We start from the raw sequence: 17,567 nt of genomic DNA, 5'->3' as shown, positions 1-17,567 counted from the left end.
GGAGTGAAGAGGGCATGTCAACCTCTAAGGAGGATCACTATAAGCAAGGGGAAAAATGTGAAGGGGAAGTGGATGCTTGGCATACTTGACAGAAAGTGAGAGAAAAGGAAGAGGAATGAGGTCAGAGAGATCACATGGAGACCAGATGGTGTAGGGCCTAACAGGTTAACATAAGGACTTCAGCTTTCCTCTGAGTGATATGAGACATTGTTTTGAGCAGATGCCAGGGCTATCTTACTTAGAATTCTAAGCATCATTCTAGTTGTCATATTGAGAAGACTGCAAAGGTTCAAAAGCAGAGGCATAGAAGTGAACTATAAATGATCCAAGAAAAAGATGATGGTAACTTAGACTGGAGTGATTAGTGCTAGATATGGAGAACATAACGTAGTGAAATTCTGGGAGCTGGGAAGGTGGCTCAGTGGTACAGTGCTTGCCTTGCATGCCTGAGGCCCTGGATTCAATTCCTCAGCACCACATAAGCAAAAAAAGAAAAAAGCCAGAAGTGGCGTTGTGGCACAAGTGGTAGAGTGCTAGCCTTGAGCTGAAGAGCTGAGGGACAGCGCCCAGGCCCAGAGTTCAGGCCCCATGACCGGACCCCCCCCCCAAAAAAAAAAAAACAGTGAAATTCTGGTCCTATGTATTTTGAAAATAAAACCAGTATTATTTTCTGAGAAAAGGAGAATAATATAGTATGTTAAGGTTACTGTCTTCAATAACTGGAATAATGAAATTGCCTTTTGCTGAGAGGAAAGACTAAAAAGCTCCAGAGTGGAAGAAAGGAATGTCATTAGATTTCTTTTGGATCTATTTTTCTAAAACCATGCCATGATAAATAAAATAAACCCTAAGCAAAACTGAACATGAATTTATAATACCTGGTGTGGCAGGGGGCAAGGGAGGAGGGTTACCTACTAATAGAAATAAGGAATAGCAGGATAACTTGAAAACATTCTTTCCTTGCTATCTTGCAGTGACTCAATTCTCAAGGGTTAATCACAAGCAAATCACATTTTGCTGAACTCAGTGTTTTATGCTGCCTTATTATTTGGTTCAATTTCCACAAAGAAAGCTCTTTGAATTTAAACAACAAGTGAAAGGGAGAAAAAAGAGAGTGAACAAGAAAGATAACTACCAAATCAGCAAAATTTGCAAGAGAGAAAGCAGGGGTGGGGGGAGAAGAGAGGTGGGGGTGTGATATATATGTAGATCAAAATAAGAGGCAATGTTCTGGGGAAGTAATGCTCAGTGGTAGAGTGTTTGCCTGGCAAGCATCAGGCCCAGGGCTCATCCACAGCAGCACAATAAACAAGCAGAGGGGGAGTGGGTAAGAGGGAGAAAAGAAGAGAGGGAGAGAGGGAGCTGATCTTAGTTCAAGCCACTGTATTGGCACAAAACAAAGAAAGGAGGAAGGAGAACTTTTGTTCAAGAAAAACTACCATCATGGAAAGATAAATTTTACAATTATCCTATCCCAAATTTTCATCTTGGCAGGAATTGGGAAGCAAATGTGTATAGACTACACCTCAATCTACTTTGTTAAGTTCAGACTTGCTTGCCACACATATAAGCCAGTATCTTGAAACACACATACACACATACATACACTTGGCACTGTCTAAGAAACCTTCACTGATATTTCTGCTGTTTTTGGTACAGAAGTCCCCCAACCCTGGAGGATCAAATCCAGAGCCTCACACATGCTAGGCAAATGCTCTATGACCAAACTAACCTTCAATCCTCAGAAAAGATCTTTAAGGTATATGTTGATGATTCACAAATTAATTCTATATTTAAACATTTAATCTTGGTACTACTATAAATCATGTACAACATTTGGCACAGAGACACAGATCAACAAAATGAACTCATAAAAGTTAAAAGTTTGGGTAGGAATGTGGCTCAATTGATAAAATTCCTAACAAGTACAAGGCCCTAAGTTCAAACCCCAGTACTGGCAAGACAAAAAAAGTTAAAAGTTGCCTGTCACCAATGGCAGGCATCTATTATCCTAGCTATTCAAGAGACTATGATAAAATTGGAGGATTTCAGCTTACAACCAGCCTAGACAGACAAATCTGGGAGACTCTACCTCTGATTGACTAAAAAAACAGAAGTAGGGGCCTGGTTCAAGTGGCAGAATACTAGCCCTGAGCAGAAAAAGCCAACTCAGAGCTTGAAGTCTGAAATCAAGCCCCAGTTATAGGCATAGGTGTACACACACACACACGTCCCAATTATAGGTATAGGTACACACACACACTACAAATTGATTCTCAACTTCAAAATACATGACCTCGAAAACATACTAGTTTGCTTTTACTATCTCATTTGTCCATAAATACATTTATTTCTTCTTATTCTTTCTTAAAATTCTTAGGAATAATTTTTAGGATAATAAAGGGTGGGTATTATTATTTGCCAATGATTCTCAAAAGTCTATGCATCTGACACTTCCTTTCCTAGGCCTATATCTTACGTTGAATTATGAACTAAAATACAGACTTATAGGATTGAGCTGTAGCTCAATGGCAAAGCACATATCTTGGGTTCAATCTTCAATATGAAAAGGGAAAAAAAATTTAAAAAACAAACAGATTTATTGTTCAAGAGGCAGGGTGGGGAACATCCAATCTGAAGATATAAAGTCCTCAAAATCATTTGCTATACAATAGGACATACATATATAGTTCTTGTAATCTTGTTGGCTGCTCTGTTATGAGTCTATATTGACAATTTTGAATGGCCCTCAAGTTTCTTGGCACTAAAAAAAATCTCTGCATGGCTAATCCAAAATAAAAATCAGAGGTAATGATGAACCATACCTTGTCCAGACCTCCATGGAAATGCTTAGTCCTCACCTTAGTTTCTCTAACCCTAAGACTGCTGAAGCACTCTGAAGACAAATTTTTGTTCATTTGTCCTCTGTTCTTCCCCAGGTAGTCACATTGAGGTTAAAGGTTAAAGCTCTTGTCCTCACTGCTCATTTTTTAAATTAGATTTCTGGAATGGTGGTCAAAGCCAAGTGTACTGTGATTCCTTGGAGCTGGTGTATGTATCTGCCTTAACTCAGTAACAGTAGAAAGATCAAGTAAATATTTGCATATGGAAGAAGTCAACATCATTGTCAGATATCCAATTCTCTGCTAATTCTTCCCCTTTACTTTTCCATTATGAGTCCAGATCTCCAAAATTTGTTTCCATCACTACCACATCAGTCTCTGGTGAGTGCAAAGCAGGTTTTATGTACTTTTGTATTCTTGGTGTACAATATGAGCTCAATAAAAGCTAGTAGTTAACTAAATGGATAGATGAAGTGATGTGTGGATAGTTAGACAGACAGCTGACCTTAGTATTCTTCTGAGTTATAAAAGTAAAGCTTGAAATGAAGGATGAGATAGATCCAGGTGCCCTCAAAAAGGGAGGGTACAAGGAGAGACCAAAGATTTTATTTTATTTTATTTTTTGTTGGTCACAGGTCTAGAACTCTGGGCCTGGGTGCTGTCCCTCAGCTCTTCAGCTCAAGGCTAGCACTCTACCACTTGAGCCATAGCGCCACTTCTGGTTTTCTGGTGGTTAATTGTAGATAAAGAGTCTCATGGACTCTCTTGCCCCAGCTGGCTTTGAACTGCGATCCTCAAACTCAGCCTCTGGGGGCTGAGAAGGTGGCTCAGTGGTAGAGCTTGCCTTGCATGCTTGAGGCCCTGGGTTTGATTCCTCAGCACCACGTAAGCAAAAAGAAAAAAGCCGGAAGTGGCACTGTGGCTCAGGTGGTAGAGTGCTAGCCTTGAGCTGAAGAGCTGAGGGACAGCGCCCAGAGTTCAGGCCCCACAACCGGACCCCCCCCCCAAAAAAAAAGCTCACAGAACTCAGCCTCCTGAGCCTCTAGGATTACAGGTGTGAGCCACCGGAGCCTGGCAAGAACAAGCAAGAACAAAAATTTTAAGTTGGGGTACTACATTCTGACTCAGGCTCTGCTCTCAAATCACTATACCATTAGGTTATTGGCTATTTAGCACATATACGTGCATAAGAGGCAGAATCATATATAAAATATCTGTTAAATACAGAGTATGTGAAAAACAGATTACCTAATTATCTATGGAATAATTTGGACACAGATTAGACCAGATAACTTGTAAAGTATAAAGTAGATTTTTCTATCTAACATTATAGAATCGTCTTAAGATAATAATCACAGACAAGCTGAAGAGACAAATTTAAAACTAATTTCTAATGAGAAAATTAAGCCAGAGTAATATTAATATTACTTCAGTGTTTCAACAAGAGATACTAGGAAGAAAGAACAATTAGTAGGCTCTCTATTTTTGCTTTATGGCTCTATATGGCTAGGTCCTATTTTAAATTCCTCAGCCCAACTTCTGAGACTTGTTCTTTGGACTGAAGCTTCAGATATGGCTGTATTCAAAAGCTCAGTTTTCCCACCTTGAACATCACTTAGTTATAGGAGTTACTTGTTTGATACTACCATTTAGTTCACTGGTCGCAAATTCACCTCTTTCAAGTTTAAATAATGTCTTCAGTGTTGCTTTCTAACATTTGAAGAAAGGAGCTTTCTTACCTACTCAATAATTTTTTGTTTTATTATTATATTGACCTTTACTAAATATTTGTTTTGTCTACTGACTTCCTGAATTAAGAGTTCTAAGCTATGTCTAAGCATGAGAGAGGAATATCAAAAGTTCAAGGCCTGCCTGAGTTACACAGAGGTTGTCTCAAGAAAACCAAGGGGGAAAAGTTACACACTATGTTTGAGTAAAGTTTTAAACTATTTTTCCTAAGTTCAAATTAGTTTTTCCTTTTCACCCACCCTCCCCCATAACACTCCTTCTTTAACACCAAATCATATCCTGTGTTGCTAAACTTTGTTATATCTTTCTGGTTATTTTCTATTTCTATTTTGAAAGATATAACCAGAAATGCATGTAGAATTCTAGGTAAAAAGCATAGTTTTATACAACAGTAGTATGGTTCAGTTTCATTTTCAATAGCTTTCATAGAATGCTTAATGCATTGCTGATATTTCTGACTGCAATGATACATTAAGTAAATGTTACAGAATCTTAGAACTGATAGAAAGAGAAAAGTCTGTCCCAAATCCATATTTGAGAGAAGACACTTAAGGCCTGAAAAGTGAAATGCTTTCTGTCAGCTGCAACAACAGTTCTGGGTAAACAATGATAGCTAGAAGTTAGATACCCTCAATCCAGACCAGAGTTCCTGCTTTTAAGCAGCAATTTGAAGCCACTCCCACACTCTTTCAATGGTCATTAAAATCAACCCATAGTTTTTCAGTGAACACTCACAATGAAATATCCCTATCTGATTTTAGCCCATTTACAAAAACCTTAAAGAGTCTAGTACAATTTAACATTAGTAGGTCATTTCTTAAACTCCCTAGAGAATTAGAGAATTAATTATCTACAAACTAATTATCTACAAACCATTGTCCCTTACTAATCAGAATCTTCCCTCTCTGGCACAAAATTTCACCTTCTTCTCTCTCCCTTACCCAAATTGTTTTTCAATATTAGTATTTTTAATATAAAGTTCAAATACTCCAATAGGTAAAGAAGTAGAATTTCTAGTCCTTTTTAACTTTTCTTTTGGATGGCATCATGTGACAAATATGCCATATCTCTAGTATAGAACTTTTAATAATGAGAGTAATACATTTTAACCAACAGTTCAAAGCCTTAGAAACTGTTAAGACAGTATTCTGAGAACCATCACCTGGAAATCCAAAACTGAACAATGTATCTTGAGAGCACTTTAATCATAGGAATCAACAAACATAAATACATTCATGTCCTAAAGTTCAGAAACTATGATTCAAAAAAATCTATCCTAAGAAAAAGTAATCCAGAAAAGAATATAAAACATAAGAATACACATATAAAAAACAAAAAATTATTTTAAATGTCCCACTACCATGAATCAAAGTTTCTGAAAACTCGGACCATGGCCCACTCATTGCTGCTACTGATGAAAAGAAAAAAATTTAAAGGCATCAAAATTGTTAAAAAAAATTCCCTATGGCATTTTATTTTCCCAAAACAATACAAGCAATGAATGACCTTGTAGATATAAATTGCCTGAAAGTATAAAATGTGAAAGAGACTGTCCCATTTGAATTCAGGTTGTACCAGAGGGAAACTGAGAAAGGAAAAAATACTTTTCCTCCTCAAAACAAAGGTGCTAGTTGCAATGGAGAGAGGAAAAATGTAAATTATTCACTCATTCAACAAATATTTGTCATCTGTCACATAAACCTGCAAACATTTATTTGGCACAGATCTTGTGCTAAGTTCTAAGAAAAGAGTTGTGAAGGCTAGGTGCTGGTGGCTCACACCTGTTAATCCTAGCTACTCAGGAGGCTGAGATCTGAGGATCACACTTCAAAGACAGCCCAGGTAGGAAAGTCAATAAGACTCTTATCTCTAAATAAACCACTAGAAAATCAGAAGTGGTGCTGTGGCTCAAGAGATAGCCTTGAGCTGAAGAGCTCAGGGACAGCACCCAGGCCCAGAGTTCAAGCCCCACGACAGACAAAAAAAAAAAAAAAAGAAAAGAAAAGAGTTGCAAGACAGGAACAGATGCTTCTTTTTATTCTCCCTTAGAGGTTTAACATGTAAAAGGAATACATGGGAAATTTTATGTATCAATATGATATTAGAATCAAAGATATCATATTCAAACATCCACATTTATTTATAACTAAACTTCACAGTAACAAAAGTTGTATAAATAATTACATGAACACTATGCCCAGTTATACTAATCACAGAAGTATAAAAAGCTTTTTCCTGGGGCCTTCAAATTCTAGGTACTTACACAAATATGGGTATTAGTAATCTTGATACATTATAAGTATGCATAACTTTTCAAGGAAATACACAAGATGAAAACAACTTTCTTCTACTAAAGAAGAACTAGGGCAGAGAAGGCTTTGAATAATGTAAGCTGAATATTCAAAAAGGTCTAGGAGTTTGCTTCACAAAGAATGTCAGTCAAAATAGAGAGCTATCACAAAGCCACAAAAGTGTGAGATTTCAGAGAAGTGGAGGAATTTCAAGTAAGTACAGCATAGTGTACTTAGTGGCTAGGGGATGGGAAATGGGGCTGTAAGCCATTCAAAGGTCAGTCCATGAAGACTTCTATATTCAACCCTGAAAAAAAATTGGACTTTGGTAACTTTATAAACAGGTACCATTCATGGTGCCATTAGAACTTCACAAGAATACTATTTTTTATTGTCTGTACTGCAGAAAATTAACTGGTGACAATGGGATGTTCACACTACCAAAAGCAAGAGAATTAATTTTAAAGGCTTACCCCATATCAGAGCCAATATGAATATAGAAATACATACCAGAGTGCAAATAAAGTCCCTGCTGCCCATAGAGCTTACATTCTAGCCTCCTAGTGTAATACAATGAATGGAAAGAATTACCATTAAAATGTGGACATACTATAAGCAATCCACATGACTGTCAAAAGAAGCAACAAAACTGTTAAAATATGTTTTAGGACAGCTGATGGAAAAATAGAAATGCTCTACTACTTTTGATAATGAATAAATTTATAATAGGTTTGATAGGCTTAAACAGCTGTGTATTAGGTTTGCTTATAATGAAAGATGTATGTGACCAATTTTCTTACATGTTATATTATAATACCAGAAGTTACATTAAGAAAATACTGGAAACTAAATGGCTACTACTTTATATACACTGCTTTACAAGTTTATAATATTACCATTTAAATGAAAACTTTTCTACTTTTCTGTAAGACCAGATCTGCTAGAACCAAGTTTGACTAAGACCTCTGATGATTCAACAATTAATTGTATCCAAACAACTATATAGGTATTTTGTCTATGTTTAAAAATCCTTGTAGTTTTCTAAACAGGTATTTTTTCTTCTGCCACTACTGGTACTAGTCATTGAACTCAAGACCACACACTTAATCAGCTTGCTTGTTTGGCTGATATTGTAACACTTGAGCCACACCTCTAGCTCTAATTTTTTGCTGGTTATTTTTGAGATGGAATCTCAAGGACTTTGCTTCCTGGGCTGGCTTTAAACCTTGGTCAGTCCTCCATCTCAACCTCCTAAGTAGCTAGGATTATAGGTATAAGCCACTGTGGCACCCAGCTTAAATATTAATTCTTACTCTCTAAAGGCAAACTTACTCAAGAAGAAAGCTTTTGACAAATACAGCCACTAGATTATTTTGTGTTAAATCCCATTAAAATTATATTTCATTGTATTTTTAACAACTATATACATTTTTACAATTTTCAAGGTTATTTTTTCCCCTAACACCCACTTGTCAGCCTCTTCATGCTTTCAGTACTTTCAGGTTCCCTAAAGTTCTTATGAACAATGTTGTCTTCTAACTCACTGGTCACTGGTTGGAAGAATGAGTCTCAATAGATGCAGAAGGGTTCCTAGGGGTATTCTGAGACCCTATCAGGGTCACCTCAGTTGCATAACAATTTAGATAAGAAGTAGTAGTCCCCAGATGGGGACCACTGATCTTGTAAGTTTTACGTGTATAAAACAACCCAACACAATAAAGAACTGTGTCTGTCTGAATAAAGTCATTAAGTGGGTAAGCAACCTGTTTATGATGGTCTTAGTCCTGAAAACATACATACATACATACATACATACATACAGGCATACATACAGGCATACATACATACTACTTTAGTGTAGATGAAATTTTCCATAAATGCAACTATCATATAAATTGAAAGGAAAAATTCATTTTTGTCCAAGATTTTACCTTGCATTATCACTTGGGAAATACCAATTTGTTGATTACAACCATGTTACGTATTTGAAATGTCAAATCTGAGAGGGCTGAGTGTGGTGATGCATAATTGTAATCCTGTCACTAGAGAGATGAGACAGGAAAATCATGAGTTTGAAGCCAGACTAAGTCCACATAACAAGTTCGATGCCAGCCTGGAAATAAACAGTGAGGCTCTGACTTATAATAATAATAACAAATGAATTCTAATAAAAGTGTCTCACACTATAACCCTAGCTATTCAGGAGCTGAGATCTCAGGATCCAGGTGTGAAATCAGCCTAGGCAGACAAATCCTTGAGACATTTATCTCCAATGAACCACCAAAGAGCCAGAATTGGAAGTATGGCTCATGGAGCATGCCAGCCATGAGCGAGAAAGCCAAGCAAGAGCACAAATCCCTGAGTTCAAGCCCCAGTATATGCACATGAATATATGTATATAACTATATATGAGTTTTTATTTATAGCTGAATGAACAGTGATTCTTTGTACTGTTGCAATATGCCTGTAACATGATAACTCCAGTATGTCTTCTAATGGTAGTTTTGTCTATTTACAAATTTAAGTCATCATACTATTTTCTGATCACATACTAATTTCACCGTATCTTTTGATTAGAGCATTACACTGATCTTTAAATTTTTATATTTAATCTTATTTCAGATTTTCAGGGTATCACGGGAGATTTTACAAAATATTTGTTATGAGAGGGCCTGTTGAGTCACTAGAACATTAATTAGACTGCATGTGGCTGCACCACTCCAGAGGTGTGCTATCTTCAACCCTACACCCTCTCCTCTTGTAAGTAAAATAACAACAAATGTAAAACCCCTGTTAGTTTTATCTTCAAACTACCAGGGCTCCCAACTACCTTGCAAGTCATCTTAATACGGAGATTTTTACATCACTTTATAAAGCGATTCCCCCTACCTAACCTTACCTAGCTATAGCCGACTGAACTTCTTAGCCACAACTCCGTATTTCTCAGAAGTCAGCAAGTCATGGAGGCAAGAGTTTAGGCCTGCCATTGATGAAGGGAATAAACCTAGGTACATTACTTAAAACTTTCTGAAGCACCCTTTTCCCGTTTCCTGTGAGGATTATAAAAGGCCTTCATAGGATTGTGGGAAGAAACGGACCCACGCCCTCCTCTCCAGTCTCCTCCCCCTCCCCCCACTCCCCTCCCCCGAGGACAGGACCGCCCGCCCCCGGCCCGCCCCGGCCGCTCCGCCCCCGGCCCGCCCCGGCCCGCCCCGCCCGGCCGCCCCCCGCCTCATCCGGGACACTGACAGAGCAGACTGGAAGCTCCCTGAGGCAGCAGAGGTACGGAGGGAGCTGTCGTCCCCGCCGTGCCGGCAGCGGCCTCCCGGGAACCCCGGCGGGCCCGGAGGACGGCAGGTGACGGAAGGCAGGAGTGGGGACCCGAGGGGGCCCGGACGGGACGCTCCGCGGCGCCCGCACCGCGAGGGCCCCCGACAGCCGGCCGCCGGGAAGGGAGGGCACGGCCGGCCGCACTCACCAGGTCGTGGTCGATCTCGGCGTCGGGCCTTTTGGCGGCGGCAGGCGAGTACTCGGCGTAGCGCAGCCCCTCACCCGAGGACGCGACGCCCCCACGGGCAGCCATGGCGACGCCGCCCGGGAGACGCGCGCGGGAGGCGCGGGCTACGGAGCGGCCGCAGGAACACACTGGTGAGGGCGCGAAAGTGATGTCACGATTGCGCCGGTCCAGGTGCTAGCTCTCTCGGTGGAGGAGTTTGTCCGCACCCCACTTTGGCTCACCGTGCCCCATCCAATCGCAGGACATCCAACCACAGAGTCTTGCGTCTAGGGTGCTGGGACTTAGCAGCTTTTTTGTTTTGTTTCTGATTCACAAGCCAAAGGTTGAACCTTAGGTGCTAGTGTGGGTGGGGCCTCCACCACAGGTGCCCTAGGGTCTGGGCTGCAACGTGCCTGAGGCTTCCTGACCAATTCTTGGTGGGTTTTTTTTTTTTTTTCCTCCCCACCCACAACTAAACACACATTTCTATTTAATTCTCCCGCCTAGGAAGAAGCAGTTTGCTTATACTACCCACACAAAATGGCTATTTTTAAAGTGAAATTACAGAGAAGAAACTTTAAGCAAGTAAATAAATACCTCATTGCCCACAATTGGCCTTTTTTGTCTTTTGCTAACTCGACTCATTAATTTTTTAACATTATAAAAAAAAGTTTACTTAGCTCCTAGTTCTAGGGCTTCAGTGGCACGGCACCAATTTCTGCTGGTGAAACTTCATAGCGAATGGTGTCAGGTGGCAAGAACATACGTGAGGTGGAAAGATCACATCCCAGTCAGAAAGTCAATAAACAATTTAGGAGTCAAGCTCAAGCTGTTTTAACAACTTAGTCTTGGAAAACTCACTGAAGGAGAGCTGCATGACATCTGAAGGGCTGTCCTCATGACTTAAGCACCTCTTAACAGGTCCCATCTTGTAAAGGTTCTATCATCTTCCACATCATCACACTAAAAACTAAGCTTCCCTTGGAGTGACCAACTACCTCCAAACTATAGCACCATCCTACAAGTCCCTTTACTTGGAGGAATTTTTAAGTCCTCACCTGGCCTCACTGGAGGGTAAACAGTACAAAATTATTCTGAAAGTAGAGTTGTAGAGCCAGCTCAGGAGCCAAGTGAGATGGTATATAGAGTTGGCTCGTTTTGAATTTAGTATTAAACTGCTTGCCTCACTGCAACAGCTCAGAGTTTTCCTTGATGCCAAGTGAAAGTGGTTTAAACTTAGAGAATTTTAAGGTTAAGAATTAATCATCTAGGTAATGGGAGCTCCTGAAGGCAGATGAAACTAATTACAGTTTTCTCCTGGATTCCCTTTTAGCCATACACACAGAAAATTCTCTCCAAAATTTTGTGAAATGAATGACTTAAGGCTCATGACTCCTTTTAGAGCCCCCCCCCCCAACCATTCACAATAAAAAATATGTTAGGCTCAAAACAGAGACTTAAATACTTATTGACCAATGTGAGATTTCATTGGATAAGAGGTTTAGTTCATCTAAAAAGACCCTGAGAAAAGAATATGTTTTTTTAGTAATTAGGTCTCATTGTTGATGGATAGAGAGATACTAGCTACAAGCTTCCAAGTTTCCATCCTTTAAACCAGTGAAAGAAAGGAAATCCAGGCTCTTAAGTTTAGCTTTATCATGATCAGTGAACTTCCTGGTGGCCTTCGGCAGTGGAAGCTGCAGAGACTAGATGATGGCTTTGGTCTGTGATACTCCAAAACCTAGTTTGATTCCAAAGTTGATAAGTCTCTGGATGCAAAACTGATTGTTCAGTGCTGAAGGGAAGTCCTTCCTTTCAAAAGCCTCCTACATCTGGTTTATCTTTTACCAGGTAGCTATAGGTACTACCCACGTCTCCTGCTACTCCCAACATCAGACACTCAACAGTTGCTCATCCACTCCAAAGAGCACAGCAAACTATTGCTGCCAATTCTGATCCCTGTCACTGAAATTCAGCCTTTGGAAGGTGGGGAACCTATTGTGAATCTCATCCAACAACTCCTCAGCACCAATCTTTACCCTTGTCAAAGTAGGAACATGATAGTAATAAAATGGTAATTCAGGGGCACTGGCAGCCACCTACATTAGGAAATTAACCAGGACATCTTTGCTATGTGGCTTGAGAAAGAATGGTGTAATGACAGCCATGCCATCGGCTCCTATTTCTGCAGCATGAGGGGCCAGTTCTTGTGACTCCTTCAAGCTCAGTGCCCCCACATGAATTACCACCTGGTCCAGTTTGTTCCTCCTTTGTGTCACCTACTCCTCTGCAACCAGGTGATGCTTCAGACATGCTCAGGATAGGCCTTCGCCTATTGTGCGATTCACAAAAACATTCTTTACTCCATGCTCTTTCAGAAGGTAGTACACATATTGGCCAATGACAGAAAAGTTGAGTTCTCCATTCTCATCATCGGTGTGATGGTGGCAACGACAAGACCCTGCAATTTCTTTGGGGAGGCCATGAGCAGCAGTTAGAAAGTCTGCCCAAATGCCAGGTGGTTGTGGTCCACCTTGCGTATGGTGGGCTGCGCTTGCCGGGGTCCATTGCTGTATCCCCAGCTCATTAATTTTTAGGTCAAACTTTTGGAGCAAAAGTTAACCAACAATTGAAGCTAGTATTTTCCAGTTCCTGTACCAATATAGAAGCTCTTTTGCCTTGAATATTTATTGCAAAATCAGCTGATTGAAAAAAATCCCTTTATTTTTGTTGTTCCAGAATTTAAAGTTTTAAGATTGTATTTATTTATGTAGTTAATTAGTATGCTAGTATGCTTAAGAAGTTACAGTGGGGGGGGGGAATGGGAGAGAATGAGGAAACAGATGATATTATGTGAAAGGAAATGTACTTATTACTTGACCCTGCTGTATGTCACCTCTAAACCAATAAATAAAATTAGGAAAAAAAAAAAAAAGAAAAAAAAGAAGAAGTTAGAGCCTGGAGGAATTTACAGTAGGGAAGATAATAAAAGTATGATCAGATACAGGCTCAAACCAGTATCTTTCCTACTTGGGAAGCTGAGAATGGGAGGGGCACAGTTCAAAGCCAACCCAGGCAGAAAAATTTAAGAGACTCCTCATCCAGTAACTGAAAACTGTGGTACATACCTGTCTTTCCAATCTCCCAGAAGGCCAAGATTCTAGGCCAGCTCCAGGCAAAGAGTACTACAAGATTGTCTGAGTGGAGAAGTTGGATACAATGGTGCTCACCTGTCACTCTAACTATAAAGAGAAATCTAAAATAGGAAGATCACTGTCCAGGCACACCTGGGCAGGAAGTGAGACTTCATCTTAAAAATAAACAGCAAATAAAGGGCTAGAGACTGGCTCAGCAGTAGACTGTCTGCCTAGCAAGCACAATACCTTGAGTTGAAACCCCAGTACAACAACAAAAGTAATAATACATATGAGCAATTTGCACTGGCAGTGTAAAGAGACCTAGAGAGGGAGGAAGGAAGAGGACTGACTTCTAGTGTGTGAGTCATCATTTTCTTTTCTTGGTTTCCTGAAAATGCCCATTAACTTCTCCAAATATCTTCTATGTCTATAGAATCAGTAATGTTTGTCTAACATTTGGATGCAGGGAAATTGTAAGTATTACATAAAAAGAAAAAGAACTCAGTAACAGACACAGTGTAGAGTTCATAGTTTGGCTGATCACTTTTATCAGGGACCATCAGAGAAGATTTGATGGGGACTCAACCACTGATATGGTCAGTAAAGAATAGGAAAGACTTTTTTAAAAAAATTGTAGATGAAAGAGGAAAGGGGCCAGATATGTCAACTATAAACAAAGAACTGAAAAACATTAGCCTGTAGGACTGTGTTAAAAATACTCTAAACCTTCAGAAACATCTTACTTCAGAAATTAGTATTTATTAAATTGATTCACAGTTCTAAGGGCACTTGTGCATAAAGCAAGTGAATTGGAATGGGACCTAAGGGTCATTCATTCACCTATTTATTCACTTAATAGTTATTGGGTATTGGTTGGGTATCAGAAACAATACTAAGCACAGGGCCTTTAGCATCAAGCAAACAAATAAGTTTACAGTCTTAGGAATATAAGAAGTGTACCCTAGCAGCAAATGAGTAATTAGAGTAAGACCTAGATGAACCAGAGCTTTTTTGTTTGTTGGTTGGTTCATTTTTTAAGAACAGATGCACCAGCTGAAGAACAGGAGAAAAGCTTTTGGAGCAGAATCCAGGAGTAAGGCAGAGCCAAACAGGGGAAGATAGCAAGGGATGGGGAGTCAGCAGGGTTGTGTCTTAGGTCAGACTTCAACATACCAAGAACAGATTGCTGGCTTCTTATGGACTTGACTGAACTCCTTTCCACTGTGACCTCAGGTATATACTGCTACAGAAACAGTTGGACTGAAAGAAAAAAAAAAAAAACTCATCCACAAAAACTACTCAGCTCTCAATATTTAGTTCTTTGATTGGCTTGCCTTAAAAAACAAAAGATTAAAACCAGAGTAGTGAAATACTTTTCTCTCCCTGCAAGGATTGCTTCCTGATTTAGAGAAACTTTTTTTTTTTTTTTTTTTTTTTTTTTTTTTTTTAGGATTTCTTGAAAGAGCAGAGACTTTCCATTTTCACCAGCTTACTTTCATTAGTTGTATCATTCCAAACACACTTTGTATTTGTTCAACAGGTTTTATAAAAGAAAGGTGGACATTAGGTAATATATTTTGGAAGCATCTCAGTAAAAACTAATATTTTGTTTGAAAGGACTTGCAGTAAAAACACAAAAACAAAAAGGTTGACTTTTCAGTACTTTAGCTGCTTTATCAGTAAAATAGATATCAATAGCACCTCTCTCTGAAGACTAAGTTGACTTTGTAAAGCGGTACCTATTATGGGTTGGCTAGGAAGTATCCCAGTAAAAGACAAATATAATAATATAATAAATATATAAATAAATAATAAATTTATATAACAAATATATAAATAATATAATAAAGGCTTGATCTCTAGCTAGTGCATCCAATCATTGAAAGGTCATTGGATCATGAGTTTTGACCTAATCTGTAGACTAACCCACTGTTGGATTCATAATTTAATGGTATTTTTGGGAGGTGGTAGAAATGTTTGGAGATAAAGCCTGCTTGGAGGAAGTAGATCACTGCAACGGGACAGAGGGTATTCTTGGAGGTTATATCTTGTCTTAGACCCTGTCTGTCTCAATCTTTGCTTCCTTGCTGATCTGAGATGAGTAGCTTCCTCTGCCACAAGCTACCACAACAATGATTTGTGACTCTCCAAAGTCCCATAGCAGTGGAGCTAGTTGACCATAGATAGATGAAACCTCTAAAACTGTAAACCAAAATAAATATTTCCTTTTTTTTTTCCCCCTACCATCCCCTCCCTCCCTCCCTTCCCCAAGGTTCTTTTTTTTTTTTTTTTTTTGATTGTGATTAAGTGATTACTTAATTTCCGGAAATTCACAGTATTGTGGAATAATGATGCTCATTTAAAGTCACAAGTTCATTCTAACTTTCCTGGAGCAAATTGTCTATCACAGTCTGTAATATATAACGGTGCTCATATGTTATATACCATATATGTGATCAGCAGCATGGGGATATTTGGTAGTGGTTCAACCAGATGAGTGGGAGTTCTTTGTTTCTTAAGTCCTGTTAGTTTTGTCATATCACCTAACATTTTGGATTCATCATCCACTTATCAGGGAGACCATGTACCGTTTGTCTCTTCGTTCTTGGCTTACCTCGCTCAACATGATTCCTTCTAGCTCCATCCATTTCCCTGCAAATGCCATTATTTTGTCATTTCTAATGGCTGCATAATATTCCATTGTGTATAGGTACCACAATTTTTGGATCCATTCATCTGTGGTGGGGCATCTAGGTTGTTTCCATATCCTAGCTATTGCGAACAGTGCTGCGATAAACATGGAGGTGCACGTGTCCTTGTATATTGGTTCCTGTTGTTCAGGGTAGATGCCTAGAAGTGGTATGACTGGGTCGTAAGGGAGGTCAATCTTTAGCTTTCTAAGGACCCTCCAGACTGCTTTCCAAAGTGGTTGTATGAGTGTACATTCCCACCAGCAGTGTAATAGCGTTCCTCGTTCTCCACATCCCCTCCAGCATTTGTCGTTGGCTGATTTGTGGATGTGGGACATTCTGACTGGGGTAAGGTGGTATCTCAGGGTTGTCTTTATTTGCATTTCCTTCACCACCAGGGATGATGAACATTTCCTCATGTGTTTCTTTGCCATTTTTATTTCTTCATTTGAGAAGTCCCTCTTTAGTTCCCTTGCCCATTTAGTAATTGGTTTGTTGGGTTTGGGAGGGATTAGTTTCTTGAGTTCCCTGTATATACAGGATGTTAACCCCTTGTCTGATATATTGCTGGTAAATATTTTTTCCCAATTAGTTGGTTGTCTTTCTAGCTTGGTTGCGATAGCTTTATCTGTGCAGAAGCTTTTTATTTTAAGGTAGTCCCATTTGTCGAGTCTCTCTCCAATTTGTTGTGACCCTGGGACTCTGTTCAGGAAGTTCCTTCCTGTGCCTATTAGTTCAAGTGTCTCTCCTACTCTGTCCTGCAGTAGTTTCAGAGATTCAGGTTTAATGTTAAGGTCTTTAATCCATTTTGAGTTGATGTTGGTGCATGGTGATAGGCTGGGGTCCACTTTTAGTTTTCTGCATGTGGCTGCCCAGTTTTCCCAGCACCAGCGGTTGAAGAGGCTGTGTTTCTTCCATTGTATGTCTTTGGCTCCTTTGTCGAATATCAGCTGGCTGTAGGCCTGTGGATTTATTTCTGGATCTTCTATTCTGTTCCATTGGTCTTCGGGTCTGTTTTTGTGCCAGTACCATGCTGTCTTTGTTATTATAGCTCTGTAGTAGAGTTTGAAGTTCGGCATGGATAGCCGAACTTTTTCTTTTAATAGTTTCTCTTGGATATTTGGTTTTTTTTATTAATAAGGGTTTTTTTTTATTGTGAAAGTACCATACAGAAGGGTTACAATTACATGAACAAGGTAATGAATACATTTCTTATCAAGCATTGTTGCCCCCTCCTTTGTTTCTCCTTACCGTCTCTGCCCTTCCATCTGTCCATCCCCCCCCCCCCTCACCAAAGTTGTAAAGTTCCTTTTTGGACATAGCATCTTGTACCTTTCATTGTTACAATGGGTCCACCTCTA

General features: G+C 39.5%; 2 protein-coding genes and 1 pseudogene across 2 annotated transcripts in view; 1 reads left to right on the top strand and 2 right to left on the bottom strand.

Moving 5' to 3' along the window:
* Dnajc15 (DnaJ heat shock protein family (Hsp40) member C15) overlaps positions 1-10,466 on the bottom strand; it is a 41,714-nt gene extending 31,248 nt beyond the window's left edge. The window contains exon 1 of the mRNA XM_070026710.1: positions 10,362-10,466. Within this exon, the coding sequence (XP_069882811.1) occupies positions 10,362-10,466 (105 nt within the window). The remainder of the gene's footprint in view (positions 1-10,361) is intronic.
* Positions 10,459-17,567, top strand: part of Epsti1 (epithelial stromal interaction 1) — a 121,402-nt gene continuing 114,293 nt past the window's right edge. Inside the window, exon 1 of the mRNA XM_070026709.1 lies at positions 10,459-10,531. The gene's annotated coding sequence lies outside the window, so the exon portion shown is untranslated. The remainder of the gene's footprint in view (positions 10,532-17,567) is intronic.
* Positions 11,960-12,864, bottom strand: LOC138830300 (N-acetylneuraminate lyase pseudogene; annotated as a pseudogene).

The sequence above is a fragment of the Dipodomys merriami genome, unplaced genomic scaffold, assembly GCF_024711535.1.
Source record: "Dipodomys merriami isolate MVZ:Mamm:240054 unplaced genomic scaffold, mDipMer1.0.p SCAF_188, whole genome shotgun sequence".
Classification (NCBI taxonomy): Eukaryota; Metazoa; Chordata; class Mammalia; order Rodentia; family Heteromyidae; genus Dipodomys; species Dipodomys merriami.
Note: the sequence above shows the minus strand (reverse complement) of the source record. Positions and strands in the feature narration are given on the sequence as shown.